This window comes from Ctenopharyngodon idella, chromosome 11 (assembly GCF_019924925.1).
Source record: "Ctenopharyngodon idella isolate HZGC_01 chromosome 11, HZGC01, whole genome shotgun sequence".
NCBI classification, from domain to species: Eukaryota; Metazoa; Chordata; class Actinopteri; order Cypriniformes; family Xenocyprididae; genus Ctenopharyngodon; species Ctenopharyngodon idella.
In genome coordinates this window covers 28724966-28745982 of record NC_067230.1, presented here as the reverse complement: position 1 = coordinate 28745982, position 21017 = coordinate 28724966, and the positions used below count along the sequence as shown (strand labels likewise).

The 21017-nt window shown below is 35.8% G+C and overlaps 1 protein-coding gene across 13 annotated transcripts in view; it reads right to left on the bottom strand.

The window, feature by feature from the left end:
- camta1b (calmodulin binding transcription activator 1b) overlaps nucleotides 1–21017 on the bottom strand; it is a 306867-nt gene that overhangs the window by 39302 nt on the left and 246548 nt on the right. For all 13 annotated transcript variants that reach the window (XM_051912532.1, XM_051912526.1, XM_051912527.1 and 10 more), the window contains one exon: nucleotides 8709–8780. In XM_051912532.1, coding sequence (XP_051768492.1) covers nucleotides 8709–8780 — 72 coding nt within the window. The remainder of the gene's footprint in view (nucleotides 1–8708; nucleotides 8781–21017) is intronic.

The following is a 21017-nucleotide window of genomic DNA, read 5'->3' as shown; positions in this document are numbered from 1 at the left end:
GCTGTTTCACATGTGGCACCGAAGAAAGACATTCTGTATGGTTATACTGAGTTTTTTGTTCAGACTTTTTGTTCTGGGGTTTCATGGTTAGTCACACCACAGAAATCTGGATATTGAAGAACTTTTCAGCTTTTATTTAAGCACAAGCGATATCTAGCGTCCGCTGTGTCTTCCCGTTTCTATAGCTGGGCTGGTGAGGGTGTCTGTGGGTCAGAGGCTGACAGCTGAACACGCTTCCTTCACCAGCCTGTAATCAGCTCCAGACCTGTTCGGCTTCAGCGCTACCTTAAGGCCTTTCAGGAAGGATGTATTATTTAATGGGCCGTGAGCTCTTGCTCCTTGACTTATGCTGTTCTTTCTCTGTCGGTCTGTCTCTCAAACACACAACCTTCTCAGAAACTACCTCTCCAGCGCTACTTCCAGACGAAACCTGCCAGGCTTTGAAACACTGAACCCACCTGAGGTTTTTGTTCGAACCACACCATAATGGCTGTTCCTGTCTGAGAGGTCAAGGGGAAAACAGCACTAATGGCTCACTGGCTCCACAACACGCCACATTTGTCTCTGGACCTCCTGTGAGTGGAGGTCACAATCATCTCCTGAGGATCTGTGGATTTCAACAAATGCATGTGTGTGTGCTTTTCACCACTTTCAGGTTGGTGGGCACAGGAAGTCTCAGTTTTCCTCAAGGACTTGATGAAAAAGCTTCAGTATGTCACGTAGTGTTCAGACGGAGGGCTTAAGGGTGGCAAAGTCATGGCTTTCACTTTTCAAGTTAGTCTTTTTGGGAAAGAATAGTGCTGAACATCAAAAGGAAATGAATAATGCCTAAAGTTTCATTGCCCATTGTGAACTTTTGTTCTGAAATACTTATTTTGAAGCATCTTTGACTATTAAAAGCCTCCCATCTTTGATATAAAATGTTATGATGAATGCAATGTTCTTTCCTATATTTCCTATTGAAACAGGAAGTTTGAGCAGGACATATTCAAGTGCTTGAAATAGACGATTTCCCTTAGTTAACTTGCCACTTCTAGTCATTTGCAGGTGGTATCAGTGTATCAGATATTCTCATTGTACAGAGCCTCTGCAAAAATTAGCATACTGTACGTCCCCTGCAAAAAAGATGTGTCATCAATATTTTGGCCCATTTTCACAAAAGGGACAGACAGTAAAACTTAGAACAGGAACATTTATTAAGAAAGTAAACTGTGTCCTTATTTATTTCATCTTTTACAAAGGAGTGATAACCAGTGTTGGGGGTAACGCATTACAAGTAACTTGAGGTGCGTAATCGGATTGCTTTCTCAAGCAAACTAGTAAAGTAAAGCATTACAAATAATTTGAGTTGCATAATCGGATTACTTTTTCAAGCAACTAGTAAAGTGACGCATTACAAGTAACTTGAGTTGCGTAATCGGATTACTTTTTCAAGCAACTAGTAAAGTGACGCATTACAAGAAACTTGAGTCACGTAATCGGATTACTTTTTCAAGCAACTAGTAAAGTGACGCATTACAAGAAACTTGAGTCACGTAATCGGATTACTTTTTCAAGCAACTAAAGTGACGCATTACAAGTAACTTGAGTTACGTAATCGGATTACTTTTTCAAGCAACTAAAGTGACGCATTACAAGTAACTTGAGTTACGTAATCGGATTACTTTTTCAAGCAACCAGTAAAGTGACGCATCACAAGTAACTTGAGTTGCGTAATTGGGTTACTTTTTCTTTAAGCAACTAGTAAAGTGACGCATTACAAGTAACTTGAGTTACGTAATCGGATTACTTTTTCAAGCAACCAGTAAAGTGACGCATTACAAGTAACTTGAGTTACGTAATTGGGTTACTTTTTCAAGCAACTAAAGTGACGCATTACAAGTAACTTGAGTTATGTAATCGGGTTACTTTCACAAGCAACTAGTAAAGTGACGCATAACAAGTAACTTGAGTCACATAATCGGATTACTTTTTTCAAGTAACTAGTAACTAGTTACTTTTTCAATCTACAACAAAATATCCAAGTTACTTTTTCAAATAAGTAACACAAGTTACTTTTTCACATTTATTGACTGTCAGCTCTCCTGTCCCCATGTTGAGAGAAATAAAGAGGTGTTGTGTGTGCTGTGTGAACATGATGGTATAGAACATTTAGTCTAGAACATATTGTAGTTCTGGACTAAATGTGAACGCATTTACTCATCTCACTTGCACGAAAACATTCAGTATTCCTCAAAATGAATAAAACAGTGAAATGCAATCTCAGATTAGATTTAGAAATAAGAGTGTTGAACTTCCTTCTCCTGTATCCTATTCTTCTTTAATCCAGAATAGCAGCACAGCTGAAAGGTTTGTTTAAGCTGTGCCCTCTACTGTACAGGCGTAAATATGCATTTCCTTCAGCCTGAGCCTTATTCATTTCACTTTCGGTGTGAAAGGGCCTTCACATTTGCCAAAAATAGAACTTTTTTTATTGTTATTAAAAAACAAACAAGCAAGCCCAGCCCAGGTGAGACAAAGTAACACAAAAGTAATGTAATGCATTACTTTTCATAAAAAGTAACAAAGTAATGCAATTAGTTACTTTTTTAGGGAGTAACGCCATATTGTAATGCATTACTTTTAAAAGTAACTTTCCCCAACACTGGTTATAACTATGGAGATGTGTGCTCTGAATGAAGCAGCGTGTGTGTGCGTGTGTTTGCAGTGGAGCCGAAGGTGAATGTTAACGCTGTATTAAGAGCAGTTGTGCAGTGTGTCCAGCCGAGCCACGCAACGCTCCCTAATGCCCGGCGGAAAGAGCAAATGGCTTCGCTTTACTCAGCATGAAATGGAAGTGAATGGACGGGTCAACTGCAATACAAGAATGTGGTCACAATTTCAACAGGCTGTCAAAAGACATGAAATCAAAAAAAGGTGGTTAAAAAGAAAGAAAAAGACAGAGGGAATGTGGGGAGAAATATGAGCGACTTTCTGCATTTCCTCACAATGTGTGATATGCATTTTTCAACCTTTAATGCTCCGTAAGGTTTGTTAAAAACATTCTCACTCATAAAGATTCAGATGACACACATGGTAAACAGCAATCATGTCACCCGCCATAAAGGTTTCAGACGCCTCTGCAGACCGCTGGCAAAATGCATGGCTGAATGAATAAATAAAAGGCTCTTTTGGGGCCGTCTGTAGCCTGCGGTACTGAGAGACGAAGGGTAAATAGTCTAGATTTTTTGACTATCGCAAGACTGGTCAACACTGCAGCTTATTCTGCCTAAAAACTTCCCATTTAGACAGGAAGAGACCAACATATAAAGTGACAGGAAGGTATTTTAACATCAGAAAAATTAATTATTTCATTATTTACATTATATTTATATTTATTTTTTTATTTTCATATATTTTTAACAATGAAAAAATACTTTTTTTTATTCATTCATAATGAATTTTTAACATCAGAAAATATTTCTTTCTTTATATATTCTATATATTTCTTTATGTATTTTAACTTTTTAACAACAGAAAAAAAGACTTAATTTTATCATTTAGATTTAATTTAACTGGTTAAAAACAGAAAAAAATACTTTCTTATTATTTTATCTTTAAGTATTTTTAACAACCAAAAATATTTCTTTCTTTATTTTTCTGCTTTATTTCATTATATATTTTAACTTTTTAACAACAGAAAAATGACTTTATTTTATTATTTATTTTAATGTATTTTTATTATTTATTTTAAAGCATCATTATAAATTTTAACTTTTTAACAACATAAAAATTACTTTATTTTATTATTTATTTTAATGTATTTTTTTTTTTTAATGAATTTTTTTAACAACAGAAAAAATAACTTTTTTCTGCTTTTTTATTTCATTATTTATTTGATCACTGTTAACAACAGGATTTTTATTTTAATTTCATATTCATTTAAAAATATATTTTACAACAGAAATAAAACTTGTTCTGCTTTTTATTATTTTAACATTTTAAAAAATAAGAATTTTTCCCCATGTTTTTTATAATGTATTTATTTTACAGCTATAATAATACTGTAGGTTAAACAAATTGTGGGTAACACTTTATTTTGATGGTAAACATTCTACTAACTATAAGTAACTTTGCAACTACATATCAACTAACTCTCATTAAAGTATTAGTAGACTGTCTAACTAAAATCTTCTAACACTTTATTTTGATGCTCCCCAACAGACATTCAACTGACTATAAGTAACTTTGCATCTACGTCAACTTATTCTACTAACCCGAACCCTAACCTAACAGTCTACTAATAGTCTAATGACAGTTAGTTGACATGTAGTTGCAAAGTTACTTATAGTTAGTAGAATGCCTAAACTTGACCATCGAAATAAAGTGTAACCTAACTGGGGTCCTGTGGGCTTTCAAGTTTCTAAAACTTTAAGTGAAGAATGTGACCAAAGTACAAAGACTGACCTTGACAGGTGTGATTGACAGTCCCAAATGGTGTGTGTGTGTGTGTGTGTTTAATCTATCTGAGAGCACGTGTGATTGTCTACACGCCGTGACGGTGACCAATCACTGCTGTGTAACCTTGTGAGTCAGTTTGCTCTGCTGGAGCATAAATCAATGAACATCTCTGAGCGCTAACACACTCCTGCCTCTGTTCCTCTCGGATCACAGGCTCCTCGGCTTCCTCTTTAGATGTGCAGCACAGTACCACACTTCCTGTATACAGTATGTCTTAAACCTGTTTATATCCATCATTTGACTGCTAACTGCTAACATCTTTAATCATCATCATCATATCAAATAGCTAATATAAATATTTTATGACTGGTTTTGTAATTTTGATTTGGACAAAACTTTCGATATATGCTAAGGTTTCTTCTTCTTCCTACCTTGACCATTTAGAGATGCCTAAAACATGATTTTACCAACATATGTCCACCTACATTTACACAACAACACCTATTCTGCATCATGGCCTGTACTGATTAACACTGAGACGTCAATTATGTATATTATAGTGTAATATTATCATACACTACATTTCAGGTTCCTGGGGTCAGGAAGATTTTTAAGAAATTAATATTTTTAATCAGCAAGGATGCATTAAATTAATCAAAAGTGACAGTAAAGGCATTTTTAATGTTATAAAACATGTCTGTTTCAAGTAAATGCTTCTATTCACTAAAGAATTCTGAAAAAAGTAAAACAATATATATATATATATATATATATATATATATATATATATAAATATATAAATATGTATATATATATATATAAATTGTCATAATATTCCACAATATAACTGTTTTTACATTATTTATGATCAAATAAATGCAGCCTGGTGAGTATAAGAGACTTAAAAAATCTTACCAACCCCAAACTTTTGACTGGTAGTGTATGTTAGCTAATCATAACACAGGTCTTTTACATATATTAACATACACAATCCAGCTCTTTTGCCATGGTTACAGTGGCTTCTTTCTGATTGGTGGAGCTCTTCACACCTCTTCACTATTAAATATGGTTGTTAAAAGTCTAGAGAAGTTTAGACCATCACTTAACTATCTCAGAGCTCACAGTAGGTCTGCGCCGAAGGGTTTATACATTATCACAAAAAATCAATTTCTCTATGGAGTAAATGAATGGGATTTTTACCTCAGAACCCCACTGTTGTGCTCTTTGTATGCAGACACCATCCTGCGATATAACATTAATATGTAGCAAGCGCTGCTTCATAAATCAAACGCTGCTGATGATAATCTGCTTGTGATTGGGCAGGTGTGCCGGTGTAAAGATGAAAGTTTTAAGTGTTGTGAATGTGTATGGGTAGGTTTACGCTCTCTCTCTCTCTCTCTCTCTCTCTCTCTCTCTCTCTCTCTCTCTCTCTCTCTCTCTCTCTCTCTCTGTGTAATGTGGGTGGACTCGCTCTCTCTGTAATCAATCATTCTTACCTGCCCAGCTGAGCTCAAGCCTCTGTAACTGTGAGAAATCCGACAGCTTAGATTTGCTTTATCACTGCTGAGTTCTCTCGCTCTTCTCACATGATTTCTTTCTCTTTTCTCCTTTTATGGTTTAACATTATGTTTTCATCCCTCAATGACCTCCATTTAGACCAGCACGTACGCGTACACACACACACACACACACACACACACACACACACACACACACACGTTGTTTTATTGGAACTTTCCATAGACGAAGATTTTTATACTGTACAAACTGTATATTCTATCCCTAACCCTAAACACAATCCTAACAGAAACTTTCTTCATTTTTCAAAAAACATAATTTAGTATGATTTATAAACTGTTTTCCTCATGGGGACCAAAAATGTCCCTACAAGGTCAAAGATTTCTGGTAAAAATATCCTTGTGGAGACATCAACCTTTTAAAAACATTTTTCTGATATACTTGTGACTATAAATTGTGTTATGCAATATATATGATAGATAAATAATACTTTTTATTTAATATAACATCCAAAACTGTTCCTAACACACCCTCTGACTTGCTTTTAATATAACTTCTGTTATTGAAATGTAAATTATACATTCATGATATAATATATAGAATTAAAACAGTTTAGTATATGTACTTTAAGATCTCTCAACCTTATGTTTGGCTTTTCAAATCTCTTCTTTTCAAATGAGAAATGAGAGATGCTGTGATTTTCAGTGATCCGACATCAGCGATGTTCACCAAACACATGCAAGTTTGCATTTTAAAAATACAGTTTTACTGCATTTCTTTTCTTGTGCGAGTGTGTTTCACATGCAGTGAATTATTGCCCGTCAGCTTTGATTGATGGAGTTTGTATGCTGTGTTAATTTTGCTTCTTTGCGTCTCTCGGAGCAGGAAAGACTGTGGAGACACACTGAGATCAGTGTTTTCTGTCCTGTGTCTCTCTCACTGTCACTGTCCTATTGTCAGAGAAGAATCAACCACTGTGAGTCTCTGAGGATAACAAGAGTGCTATTTCGTTCCTGAATGAATCAGTTTTTGAATCAACCAACAAATTGGTTGAGGGAATGATTCAAATAACTCATAAAGCTCCAAAAAGCACATCCATCTATCATAAAAGTAATCCATACAACTCCAGTGGGTTAATAAATGCCTTCTGAAGTGAAGCGATGGGTTTTTATAAGAAAAATATCCATATTTAAAACTTTATAAACTATAATCACGTATGAGCATTCACGAGAGAGTCGAGTTCTGGCGTAAGAGTGACCTCTGACCCAACATAGCTCCTCTTCACTTATATCGGAATCCTCTAACATTTTTACTAGTCCTTGAATCAGTGGTTTTGAATGATTCCGTTAAGGGAGTGATTCAAATGACTCACTCATATAAACAGCCACTTGTTTCATTACTGAATGAATGTTTTTGAACAAATCGGTTGAAGGAAGGATTCAGGTTACTCACTCATAAAGATAGTCATTTGTTTCATTCTCAACTAAATAAGTAATTTTGAATGAATCAGGTGAGCAAACGATTCGAATGATTCACTAAGAAAGACAGTTTGTGTAATCTGTAGAAGAGTCACTGAAAAATCCCCTCTATTAATAGACAGACAGTCTGCCTTTCCACAAAAAGTTAAAAGTCCCAGTGCCTTTGGACTGTTATATCAGCACTATTGGAATGACTAAATGATGTCTAAAAGCAAAATGTCTGCATTTTTAAAATAACAATAATAAAAAAACACTTTATATATGAATCGTTTGTCCCTGAAAGTCCCCAAAGCGTGGTTTTGTCAGATTTAGCTTTCTTCTGGAGGCAACTGTGTCCCCAAAGTATAAACCCGCACACTCACACTTGCTTTTCTATCATGGTGGGGATTTTCCATTGATTGTTTTTATACTGCACTAATAATATTTTCTATCCCCTGCTCCTGAAGCTAACCCTTTGCATTTTTATATTTCCATGAAGACATTATTTAGTATGTTTATTAAGTTGTTTCCTCATGGGTGCCGTTTGCTGCTCCACACATTGCAGATGATTTCAGGTTTTACTATCCTTGAGGGGACATTTGGTCTCGACAATGTAGGCAAAAAACCTGACACACACACGTACACATACTCAAACTCACACCTCATACACATGCTACGGGCTGCACGACTACTAATTTTACCAGTCAACTAGAGGTCTACTAGTTGGCGAGTCACCGATTACCTCATGTAAATGACGCGGCATGCAGCATCAGCAGCCCGACGGCCAGCTGCAGACCGCTGAAATGATGTGGGTGAGAAATGAAAGCTTGCACATCTCCGCTGATGCTGCTTGCGGTGCAAAAACCTTCACGTCCCGCTCGCTTATGCTTTCTGTCAGTCTCCAGACAACACTTGGGTAGTTTCACGGGTCTCCAAGTGGTTCACATCGATTTAGGCTTGTATGTGAACACCCCAAATGAACTGTGTAGCTCACTTATAAAGTGCCAAATAGAATAAGGACATCTGATCTGTGACTTGACAACAGGCCCAAAGCATCATCTAGAGGTAGAACTGATCGACTAGTCTGCACGACGACCTCTGGCTGCTAATATACTTCGATAGATGTGTTTATGACTCAATTACTGCCATCACTGTCAGACTGTTCATGCATTTAACAGAGAGAGACAGAGAGCTCAAGACGACAGAGTTACTAGTTACAGGATGGTGATGAAAGTTGTTTTCAGTTGTGCATCATTTAGTGTTAAAGAGTAAGTGGCAGAGCTGAACTCTTACCTGCAGCAGCCAGTAACAGCGGCGGTGGAACGTGGGAATGATGGAGGAGTGGACATAGCAGCCATACAGACACTGAAATAAAACACAGAGCTCACCGTCAGTTCAACACTGAGAATAAACACACAAACAGCAATAAACAACACAAGCATCAGCGCACTCTTAAAAATAAAGGTTTTGTGGTTCCATTAAGAACCTTAACGTCCATGGAACCTTTCCATTCCACAAAAGGTTCTTCAGAGTGGAAAAAGGTTCTTTCTAGGTTGTCAAAATTACCGACTTCAGTACCAAGTCGGTACTGAAATTTTAAGAATGTGATGATACCAGCATTTCCCTCTAGTATTTTGAGGGCTGTTTAGCGGATTCTTAAACACCTCTGATTGGCCGTTGTGTTCACGTGCTCAACAGATATGTCTGCTTCAAAAACACCCTTTTAGAACCTTTATTTTTAAGAGTGTGGAGTTAATAAATGACACAACACAAAACATCAGCACAGTAACTCTATGAACTCGAGTGGATATCACAGCTCTGTACTGCTACAAATCTGAACAATGAGGAGAATAAAGGTTGTTAATCATAATATTATACACAAATGGTTTCTTGTTTCTTCATTCTATCATGTAAAAACTACACAATCCTTCCTCGAATGATTCTGTTTATAACTAGATAAAAATATCCAGTGGGACGTGATCTTCAGACACTCACTGTGTGTGTGTGTGTTTGTGTGTGTAACTGGTGTCCTTCATATCGGGTCAATAACAGGACGACTGTAAGTCTATTTACAGCACTGGATTACGAGACCTGTCTCAGATCTTATTGTACATTCGACTGGCTGAATTTTACAGGAATGAAGCTCGTCTCAGCGTATCATTCACACACACACACACACACACACACACACACACTAATCATGCAATAAAAACCAGTGTTAGGGAAGATACAAGCTACTCATAAATTGAAATAGTTCAATTTACAGTCAAGTTATTTTTACATGACAAACTACAAGCAAAGAGTAGCTAACTTTATGGAAGTGAATGAGGGATAATACAGTATCTTGATTAATGTAGAGCAATCAGAGGATATTTAATCTGTGCCAATATTTTCGGACACAATAAGTATTTAAATTAAGGTGACAGCATCATTTTATATTAAATAAAACTAGTAAACATTAATTTTCATTACTGGAAAAAAAGAATTCAGAAACAGCTGAAGAAAAGATTTATGTTAGAGAAAACAACAGAAAATAGCAACAAAATCCTTTTCAATTGTTCCACAGTAAAATCGTTACTTTTAAATGTTGGTAACTGGTTAATAACATTATTCATTTTTTAAATTATATTTCATGAATCCAAAGACCTTTTTTTTTTGCAACAAAGAACAAAAAATTTGCAAGCATAAAGACAATAAACAAAATATTCTAAGAGGGTTACAATACATAAAATCCTGAAGCCAACTAAAGTGTATTATAACTATAATCCAAATACACTATAAAAAATATTTTTTTTGACGTAAATAAATATTATTGAAGTACATTTTACAAGAAAATACTATTTCAGTCTTTTTGTTTAATTTGTTACTTGCCATTTCTTTGTAAAAATTGCTTTAAAGTAATTCCTACACCAATTTTTATTCAGTGTACCAGAGAATTTTTCCCAAACTTTGAGAATGACATCACTTCCTGTTGCCGTGCTGACTGTAGCCTCAGTGTCAGATTCTGTACCAACAAAGACTATAGATGTGAATTTTGACAAAAGTACATGAATAAATACACACTGCAGATACACCTGTCAGTAAAAAAAAATAAAAAATATCAGCAGTGTTTGATTCCATGTTATTTCAAAGCTTATTAGCACAATGTACTCTTATTATGAACAGAACTTTACTGTTTGTTCTTTTATTTTATTCTTACCATGTGGAAAAGAGGCAGTGGACCACGTGAACGTTTAGTTAGTTACTTCCCAACACTGATTATGATGCACGTATCAAATCCAGTACAGTGAAAGTGTGTCGTCATCCTCCCATCAGCGGCATGGAGGTGTTTGGTTTCAGTGGGAGTTGTGCGAAGGTGTTTGGTAACAGTGAGATTAGGAGATGACAGCGTCAGAGGGCATTATTTGCCGTCTGGGCCCCAGACAGATGCCAGAGGCCCACACGCTGAGCAATTAAAGCCTAATTACATTCACACGATTAGATCAGCGCCACCGTCGTGTCTGAGACACGCTCCTACGCACAGTAACGTGCTCACACACACAAACACACACGCACAGGCGCCAAGGTGCCTTTCAGTTGGGTATATCGTTGCTGAATTGGATGCTAATATCTAAATATCTCCTACAGGGGAAATATGAGTCCTCATTCTGCCATACATGGTTTTCTCAGGACACTGATATGTTGTTTTCATAAGATAAGACAATGAACCCCTGGGAGAGGCTTGCTGCTCATTTTTTGAATTTTTCAAATGGTGACAAGTGCACTACACAGTGTTATTTTAGTATTATAATAGTTTTTATTAATATTTTGAATTAGTTTTTATTTTTAAGTTTTCATTTTAAAGTTATTTTAGTACATCAAGTTAAACTAAATGAAAATGAGAAATGTTTCCTTGCCAACTGGATGAAATAAAATAAGTTTAGGTTTTTGTAATTAATTTTTTTCAAGGTAACATTTTTTTTATATATTTTTTTTTATTGTGGTTTTAGTTTTATTTGACTATAATAACCCTGGTGTTTTATTCTCCAAAGTCGATTTTTTACTGCATGAACTTTTAATAATTATGAACCTCAAACCTCTAAAAATGTTAAAATATCACACGCTGACATTTTCAGTGATGCTGTATGTCAAGGACATCGAGGTCACATTAAAACTAAAGTGGACTCTCACACTAAGCTCATTATGGACAACTGGATTTTTCAAATGTGATGTACTATCTAGACAAACTACATCACAAATCTCCCTCTCCAGACCATTTATTGAAACTAAGCTGAAAAAAAAAAATGCATCATGATAATGATATCAGAATCATGAGCACATTTACATATGACCGGCTACATTTACATATTAACGGCTATTTAGTATTCAGCAGCTTGGCGTGGGCGTCGTTAGTTTCCCATTACACATGTGAAGAGGTTAGCCAATCAAAACAGAGGTCATTTACAGTCGTAAAGAAACAGCAGCAGAAACAGCCTGTTTAATTCTCAGGTCAGAGAGGGTGGAAAACAAACATGAAACACTAAATTACGCCTTTTTATGGTGAAAGAAAACTTGACATTATAACTGGAGTTTAGGGGAAAAAAATCAAATGCTACAAAAGTGTTGAATATGAGCCTTTTAAATGATGAAAAATGCCTTTGATACTCATTTCCTCATGCTGGATTAAAAAAAGACATCAAACAGTAAATTCAAGCTGAATCTGTAGCAGAAATAAAGCCAGAGAAGCACAGAAGAATCTTTCAGACTCTGATGATTCTGGACAGAAAGTGTTTGTGTTTAACTAACTAAATAACTAACTGACTTACTGACTCACTCACTCACTCACTCACTGACTTGCTGACTCACTCACTCGCTAACTCACTGACTGACTCACTGACTCGCTGACTCACTCACTCGCTAACTCACTGACTGACTCACTGACTGACTCACTCACTGACTCACTCACTAACTCACTCACTGACTCAGACTCACTAACTCACTCACTAACTCATTTACTGACCCACTCACTGACTCACTGACTAACTCACTCACTCACTGACTCGCTCACTGACTCACTCATTCACTGACTGACTGACTAACTCACTCACTCACTAACTCACTCACTGACTCACTGACTGACTGACTAACTCACTCACTCACTAACTCACTGACTAACTCACTAACTCACTCACTGACTCACTCATCCACTGACTCACTCACTCACTGACCCACTCACTCATTGACTCACTCACTAACTCACTCACTGACTAACTTACTAACTCACTCACTCACTGACTCTCTGACTCACTCACTCACTGACTCACTGACTGACTGACTAACTCACTCACTCACTAACTCACTGACTAACTCACTAACTCACTCACTGACTCACTCATCCACTGACTCACTCACTCACTGACCCACTCACTCATTGACTCACTCACTAACTCACTCACTGACTAACTTACTAACTCACTCACTCACTGACTCTCTGACTCACTCACTCACTGACTCGCTCACTCACTGAATCTATCTATCTATCTATCTATCTATCTATCTATCTATCTATTGACTGCTTAGAACATACTATACCTGTACAGGCTCATATAGTTTGCTGTCTAAAGTTGACAACTGTTTTCAAATGTTTTGTACAGGAACGGGTAAACAGGTCAGTGTGTTTGAGAAAATAAGTGTTTATCTACAACCTGCTTTATCGCTCTGAACTTTAACCCAAAGCCCCACTGAAATAAACCATCAAACTGTCCTCATATCAGCAGCGAATGACCATGAGCCTGGACAGATAACCACAGGACAGAGGATGCTGCGTCTGCAGAAACAGGAGGAGAGCAGTGTGCTTCCCGGCACGGGCGGCTCGCAGGAAATACCAATGCTGCGGTTTGATGCTGATCAACAGAGACAGATCAGAATGAAACTGATGGGGACACGCCGTGCTGGACACACGTGTGTGTGTAAGAGTGTGTGCCGGTCACGTCTCCGCCTGAGTGAAGACATGCTGTCCGTTGATGTTAATGGCGATCAGTCGTCAGGGCTGGGCGGAGGGCCAAAAGCATTAAGCGGAATCGAATTCCTCCAAACTAGCTTTAATCAGCAGGTTTTTAAGGTTAGAATTACTCTCTCTCTCTCTCTGAGCCAAGGTTAAAGCACACAAGAGTCAGTGGCTGGAAAAAGAGATGACGTCATGGTTGTGTGTGTGTGTGTGTGTGTGTGTGTTGTAGGGTTGTGCACCATTTAGAACTGAACTGAGAATATCTTTCAAATTCCAATTCAATTTCAAAATTTGAAGTGAGGTAGCAAACAGGATTCTGAATTACAACACATACACACATTTGAATTTCTTACAGAAAAAAAAAATATATAGAATGTTTAATTGGTAACGCTTTACTTAAAGCCTTTATAATGCATTATAAAAGTATTTTAATGCATTAATTATGGCTTGTATCGCACCTTATAATGCATCATATGGTCTCATGAATAATTGTAACCGAAGTTATAATACATCATAATCAGGGCTTGACATGAACTTTTTTGCTCACCAGCCACTGTGGCTAGTGGTTTTAGAAAGTTACTAGCCACTCAGCATTTTCACTGGCCACATGGGGGAAACTGCCATACAGATATTTTAATATTATCTCATAATTTGGGAGCAGGTATATTATGCTGCTGTCACTTTAAGACCTGACAATGATTCCATTTTATGCAGACATTACACACTTTACCTTTAAATCCATTCCAGATAATTCTGCAGATTTTCCCTTAAAATCAGCATAGATAAAATGTGATAAAATCTGCAGACTTGAAGTATATTGACATGTTTGTGTTTTTGGATAGTCGGACCTTTCATGCACCCTGTGTGGACACCCAGAGCACTAAACTCTCCAAAAGCATTGCCCGGAGAAAGACAGAACAGAGCGAGCACTGGAAAGAGAGAAAGCCAGAGGCGCTGTACTCATGTAAACACTTCTGTGATTAGAAAGGGAACTGTCCATTTCCTAAGGATGCCAGTCAGAAAAACCTCGGCTTACAACAATCATTTTATCCTGGGGAAATTGCATTGGAGCCTCGAGCGCTGAATACTCACATTCAAAACATCCTCTGGCTAAAAATCCTTCAGTCTGTCAAGAGCGCCTCTCCTTTATCTAATCGTACAGATGCACTCTTCTCTTCCTTTTCCTCCCTCTTTCTCTTATCTCCCTGCCGAGGGTGGATTTTTATCGGCCGGCGATAAGGGTCATCCTGAGGCGGGTGTGATTGGAGGCAGTGGAATGGGCGAGGCAGAGCCATTGAGAGTCTGAAGAGGCACCAAACCGAATCCCCGCTGATTGTGCTGACATACAGTTAGCACCTGAGGGGGCCACGACTCAGAGGAGACTACTGATGAAGAAGGACACATACACCCTTCTTTCTCCTCTCTTTTCATGGCCACTACCGAATCAAACGTCCCCAGGACAGTTAGCCACAGCTCAGGCTTTGTAAAGCAATGAACAAATCTCCTCTAGGGACACATGGGGTCATTTTAAGGGTCTGGATGGACTATTAACCTTTGGTAAGAATGATGATGAGCTAAAAGCATGGAAATATACACCATGAGAGCAACAATAGTTTGTTTACCAGACAAGATTAAAGGATTATTTCACCCTCCAATTTGTTTTTTTCCTGTGTACAAAAGCATAATATCCACTCTGCTTTTTTTCCACATAACAAAAACATTACTACAGTCTATAAATCTCCCCAATAAATAAATACATAAATAAATAAAATAAAATAAAAAATTATTCACTGAGAATCTAGCCATTAAATCTCACATGCATAGACATATTCAAACTTGTTGCATTGTTTAAATGATAACCAGTTATGATATAATAGTCATTACATTAACCGTTATGTATAATACAAATTTAAAAAATAAATACACAATTTAAAAAATATATATATTTATATTTTTTCATTTCTTTTAAATATATTTTATAAAAAATAATATAATAAAATATTATATTTTACTATAATTTACTATAAAATATTATATATTATATTTTATATACATAATAATATAAAATAATATATATATAAATTCTGCTAAATTAATACATTGTAAATTAAATGAATTGTATAATGTTTATAGTTTATACATACAAATATAAACAAACAACAATGAGGATGAGTAAATGAGAATTTAAATGTTTGGGTAAACTATTTTTAGACAAATACCTATCTATCTATAATATACAAAATTACAAAATATAATAATATTATGATATATAAATAAAATATAAAATAATCTACAAAATGTATGTGTGTATCAAATATTTCATTTACATTTGTTAATTTAACAGAATATATAATATTATATATTAATATATACATTTTTATTATGCATTTCATAATATTAATCATAATATATCATTTTTGTTATGAACTTTTATTTTTATTAATATATGTGTTTATTTTTAGTTATCTTTTTAAACAACTTTACCTTTATATAAGCTGGCTATATATATATATATATATATATATATATATATATATAATTATTATTTTTTAAATCTTGTGTTTATGTAGACTTAAGCAGTGCAAAAATTCACCCCACGAGTCCTCACAGATCTGTTTGGTGTCTTTATAAAGCCACCCAGCTTCACTCCTGACCCCACACGTCCCAACAGCCATTAATAATGTAGACGCACCTAGATGAGGACGTCGTCAGCGGTGTAGGAGCATTACTTATAGATGGACATTAGCACAGGAAATAGAGCAGAGGACGAGGAAGAATCATCTTTACGGTAAAGGTCAGTGGTCTTCCTCATTCTGTCACTTCCTGTGAGAGCGTGCCCTGCTCACCTCACAGACCTTGCCCTCCAGGATCATAATCGACGGAATTGAATCTTGCTTCGTTTGCGCTAGATCTAATGTGCTTCATCCTAAAATTGTATGAGTATCTGGGGCTGACAGAACCCTTGAGAGCTATGTACGCTGTTAAGGAGAAAGAAATGGTGCAAACTTTTTTTTGTTCCCAGGGCCTCAGCTTCAGGTGGTCAATAAGGAAAAGCTCTTCTTAAATTCAGTTCAGCTATAAATCACAATTAACACATTCACAGGTCTGACCCCTAAATGATCTGTCTGCCGGTTAATATTCCCACTGCTCCTGCTGAAGGAAGGGACGGGACAAAAGTGCAGCCCGGAAAAAGAACAACAGAGCAAGAAAAGTAGGACGAGGGAATGATGAAGAGTGGAAATGGTGGAAAAGGGCAATAGAGAAAGAAAAAAAGAGAGAGGTAAAAACGAAAGAGCAAGTGAAACAAACCAGAGCAAGATAGTGTTGTATTGTATTGTGTGTTATGTGTGGCCATCTTTGGCTGTCTTGCTGTTTTTTCTCAGTATTGTGTTTTAAAGACACTAGCACAGATCAATCAGCCTTGAAATCAAAATTACAACAAAATCCATTTTATTCATTGGAAATCCAGTGTTGTACAAGTGCCTTTGGAATTACGAGTGTTGTTTTAGAATAATTAAACAACTGTATGCATATTTTTAGTTTAGAAATAAAAGATTAGGAACTTTAGTTTAGGGTCCAATTCTCACTATTAACTAACTATCAACTACGACTTTTGCCTCAATAAACTCTTAATTTACTGCTTATTAATAGTTAGTAATTTAGTTAAGTTTAGGTATTGGGTAGGATTAACGGATGTAGAATATGGTCATGCAGAATAAGGCATTAATATCTGCTTTATAAGTACTAATAAACAGCCAATATCCTAGTAATATACATGCTAATAACCAACTAGTTAATAATAAGAATTGGACTCTAAACTAAAGTTACAGATTTTTAAATTGGTATTAAATAGACACAAGCTGGCTTATATAAATAAAGTTAAAGTTATTTAAAAACATAACATAACTAAAAATAAATACACATATTACTAAAAATATAAAATATTATGATTCAAATATGTTTAATATTATGATATACATAATAAAAATGAATATATTCATATATAATATTACATATTCTGCTAAATGAATAAATGTAAATGAAATACATAGTGATATACACACATAATATTATATTATACCGAGCAGTGAGATTAATTAAATGAAATGAGTTTGTTTCACTCAAATAATAATGAAAGTTCGGTAACACTTTAGTATAGGGAACACATATAAACTATTAGCTACAACTTTTCCCTCAATAAACTCCTAATTTACTGCTTATTAATAGTTAGTAAGGTAGTTGTTAAGGTTAGGTATGGGTAGGATTAAGAATGTAGAATAAGGTCATGCAGAATAAGGCATTACTATGTGCTTAATAAGTACTAATAAACAGCCAATATTCTAGTAATATGCATGCTAATAAGCAACTATTTAAAAGACCCTAAAATAAAGTGTTACCGAAAGTTCATTGTACTTAATAGAAAAAAGTTGCATGAACTCAAAATTTGATTGTAGTAAGCAGAACTTAATATGATTGAGTTACAGCAGATTTCTAATGCACAGCATGCTTTGCGTCAGACTGCATAAGGAAAATAAATGTTTTGAGTATTCTGAACTTATTGAGTTTTACAGTGTATATAAATAAAATATATTAAATTTGTAAATAACATCATTTTAAAGCCAATAGTTTATAGAGTAGCTCTGCTAAATGTCAAAAAACAAAAGGGGTGTCCTAACCAGACTGCTTTATTGATTATAATGTGTTTTAGTTTTGATGGGTTGTGACATGTCTCACATCTACTTTAGTGTCTGTGTGTGTATATACAAGGGAGTGTAGGCTGAACACAAACAGCTTCCTGCCAGATTTGGGATATATATAGAGAGAGAGGAAAATAAAGCTTCATATTTCATTGGTGTAAGAGGAAAGGATGGAAAACACAATTTCTTTGGGCAGGGGCTCAGCGCTGATAAAAAAGCTATTTGTATTCCACAGTCATTCGGAGACTTTGGCCTGTTTGGCGGCTGCATATTTGTAAACACGGGCCCTTCGGAGCTACTTAATCTTTCAGTACACAAACACCAAGCGCCATGAAAGAGAGAGACGCAGCAGAGGAGGTTTTATACGTGTTGCATGGTAAAACTGCTTATATTTTCTCTTCGGTTTTGATGTACAGCAGTGGAGGAGCACGCTGTGATGACCGCGCTCCAGACAAATACAAACACAACACGCTACGTGCTGAAATACAAAGCTGCGGGTGAACTGTGTGACTGAAATGGTCTTTCATGAAGCATCTGGGACCAGTAAATCACACACACACTCACAGGCATGATTGCTGATTCCTACATGAATGCACACACGCATGGACTGCAGAGGTCAGCGTGTGTGTGGGTAATGGCTTGCATGGTTAGTGGGGCGTGATCGAGCCAATCAGAGCTCCACCTGTCAGTGAGCGACTCTTCGGCCCATGAGTACGGCCCCCAGATCGATGCTCACACAGATACATAAACATATACACACCAGCCAAACAAACACAACCCAGACTATACCACTGGTTAATATGGAGCATTATGCAACATGATGAATGAACATGCTACTGTGTTTTTTGTACCATGTGCATGTGCAAAAACTGTTTCCTCTTGATACACCTGAATAATTAATAAGTGTTTGCTACATCTGTACATAGAGGGAAATTTTATTGCTCAGATGTTGCTCTTTCATAGCTCAGAAGACATAATGGAGGTTCATTTAAGTATCAGCAATGATTCTAATGTCCCAAAACACAAATGACAATGTTTGATTTAAGACTTTTAAGAAATTTTATTGTAAATCAACAGTTGTGTGTTTATTGTTAACTAAAACAAACTATTAACAATCTTTTTCTTTAATTGAAACAAGTAGTGTTGTCAAAAGTACAGACTTCGATACCAAGTTGGTAATGAAATTTAAAAAATGTGACGCTTTGAGTGCTGTTGAGCGGATTTGTAAACACCTCTGATTGGCCATTGTGTTCAAGCACTCATCAGATATGTCTGTGATTGGCTACAATGATCAACGCTTCAAAAACATGTTGTAAATTGACATCAATGACGCTCTTCAATGAAAGCTTAAACAGATACACACTGGACCGGTCCGCTGATAGATGCCTGCTTTCAAATGCTCCCGCTCCCAAAACGTTTTCCAATTCAAACTCTTCCGTGTGCTTTCAAATGCTCCTGTGCATTGATGATTGTAGCCAATCACAGACATATTTGATGAGCTTGTGAAAACAATGGCTAATCAGACGTCTTGACAAATCCGCTCAACAGCGCTCAAAATGTTTTAAATTTCAGAACCAAATTGGTATTGAAGTCAGTACTTTTGACAACACTAACACCAAATGCAAATGGCCCGCCTTTTTGGCAGAGACTATTTACACTAACCCCGCCCACCATTATATGATTGAGCCAGACAAAATTACAAAAGAAATCCCGCCAACAGCAGAATCAGAGGAGTGGAGAGTAAGGCGGGTAGCGTTAGCTTTTGAAGCGACCAACCCGTACTCGAATCTGCCTTTTACCGAACTCATTCTTCTCCCTTTTCCCATTGCATATCAGCTATGAGTAGAGTTTATTTTAAATAAAAATTAAGAAAATATTCGAAAAGAAAAAGTGGAAATAAAGTGCCTAACGGGTATTTAATAGTGGGAATAAAGTGTTTAACAGTGAGGTTAGGAGTAGGTGTAAGGGAGTTAACATCAAGTAGCATACAAGTAATTTCCCAATAATGCAGCACCCATTTATAGTATTTAATAAATGCAATCATATACAATGAATATGTTGTTATTATTGCATATGGTTTTATAACATACTACAATAGACTAAGGTACAAATAGTATCTGCCACTATTTGCACTAAGTATTTACACTTAGTGCAAAGAAAAACTGACATTTTCACTTAGTGTAAATAACATCTATTCTTATTTACATCTATTGTAAAGAGAATTTAACGCTATTTGCACTTGGTACAAAGAAAATACTTGTGTAAATGACATCTATTGCTATTTTTACTTAGTGCAAATAGCCACTGCCTAATTGACATAAAGCTGAAATACAATATAAATATTAGATGAAACACAAACTTAAAAACAAAACAAAAAACAAACAAACAACAACAAAAAAACAAAAACAAACAAAAAATAACTGACGGAAAAGAAGTTTAATTTGAAGTTCTTAAATTACTAAAACTAAAATTGTCATAAAATGAATTGAAGATAGAAATATTGACAAAAAGCAACAAAATTACTACAATTTTAACTAAAATTGAAAGTGAAATATAAAAATAAAAGCTAACTTAAAATATTAATAAATAGTTTAATAGTATGTAAATAATACTAAAATAAAACAGATCTGAGTTTAAAACATGGTTGCAATCTCTTTAAAAACTTTGATGAGATGCATGCGAGATTACTGAGGTCTTTTCCTCAGGAGAAACATCTGAGACGCAGATGATTAAAGCTCTTCATTTAATCTCAGTGTTGTGTGGAGAAGCACTTGAGATCTCATTTGTGATTGCTATTGGTTGTTAAAACTTTCATGGAATAAACTGATACAAAAACAAAAACAACAGAAAATGACATCAACAACGCAAACTTTTTCTTTGAGACGTTCGGAACATCACCATCAAACAAAACACAGAAAA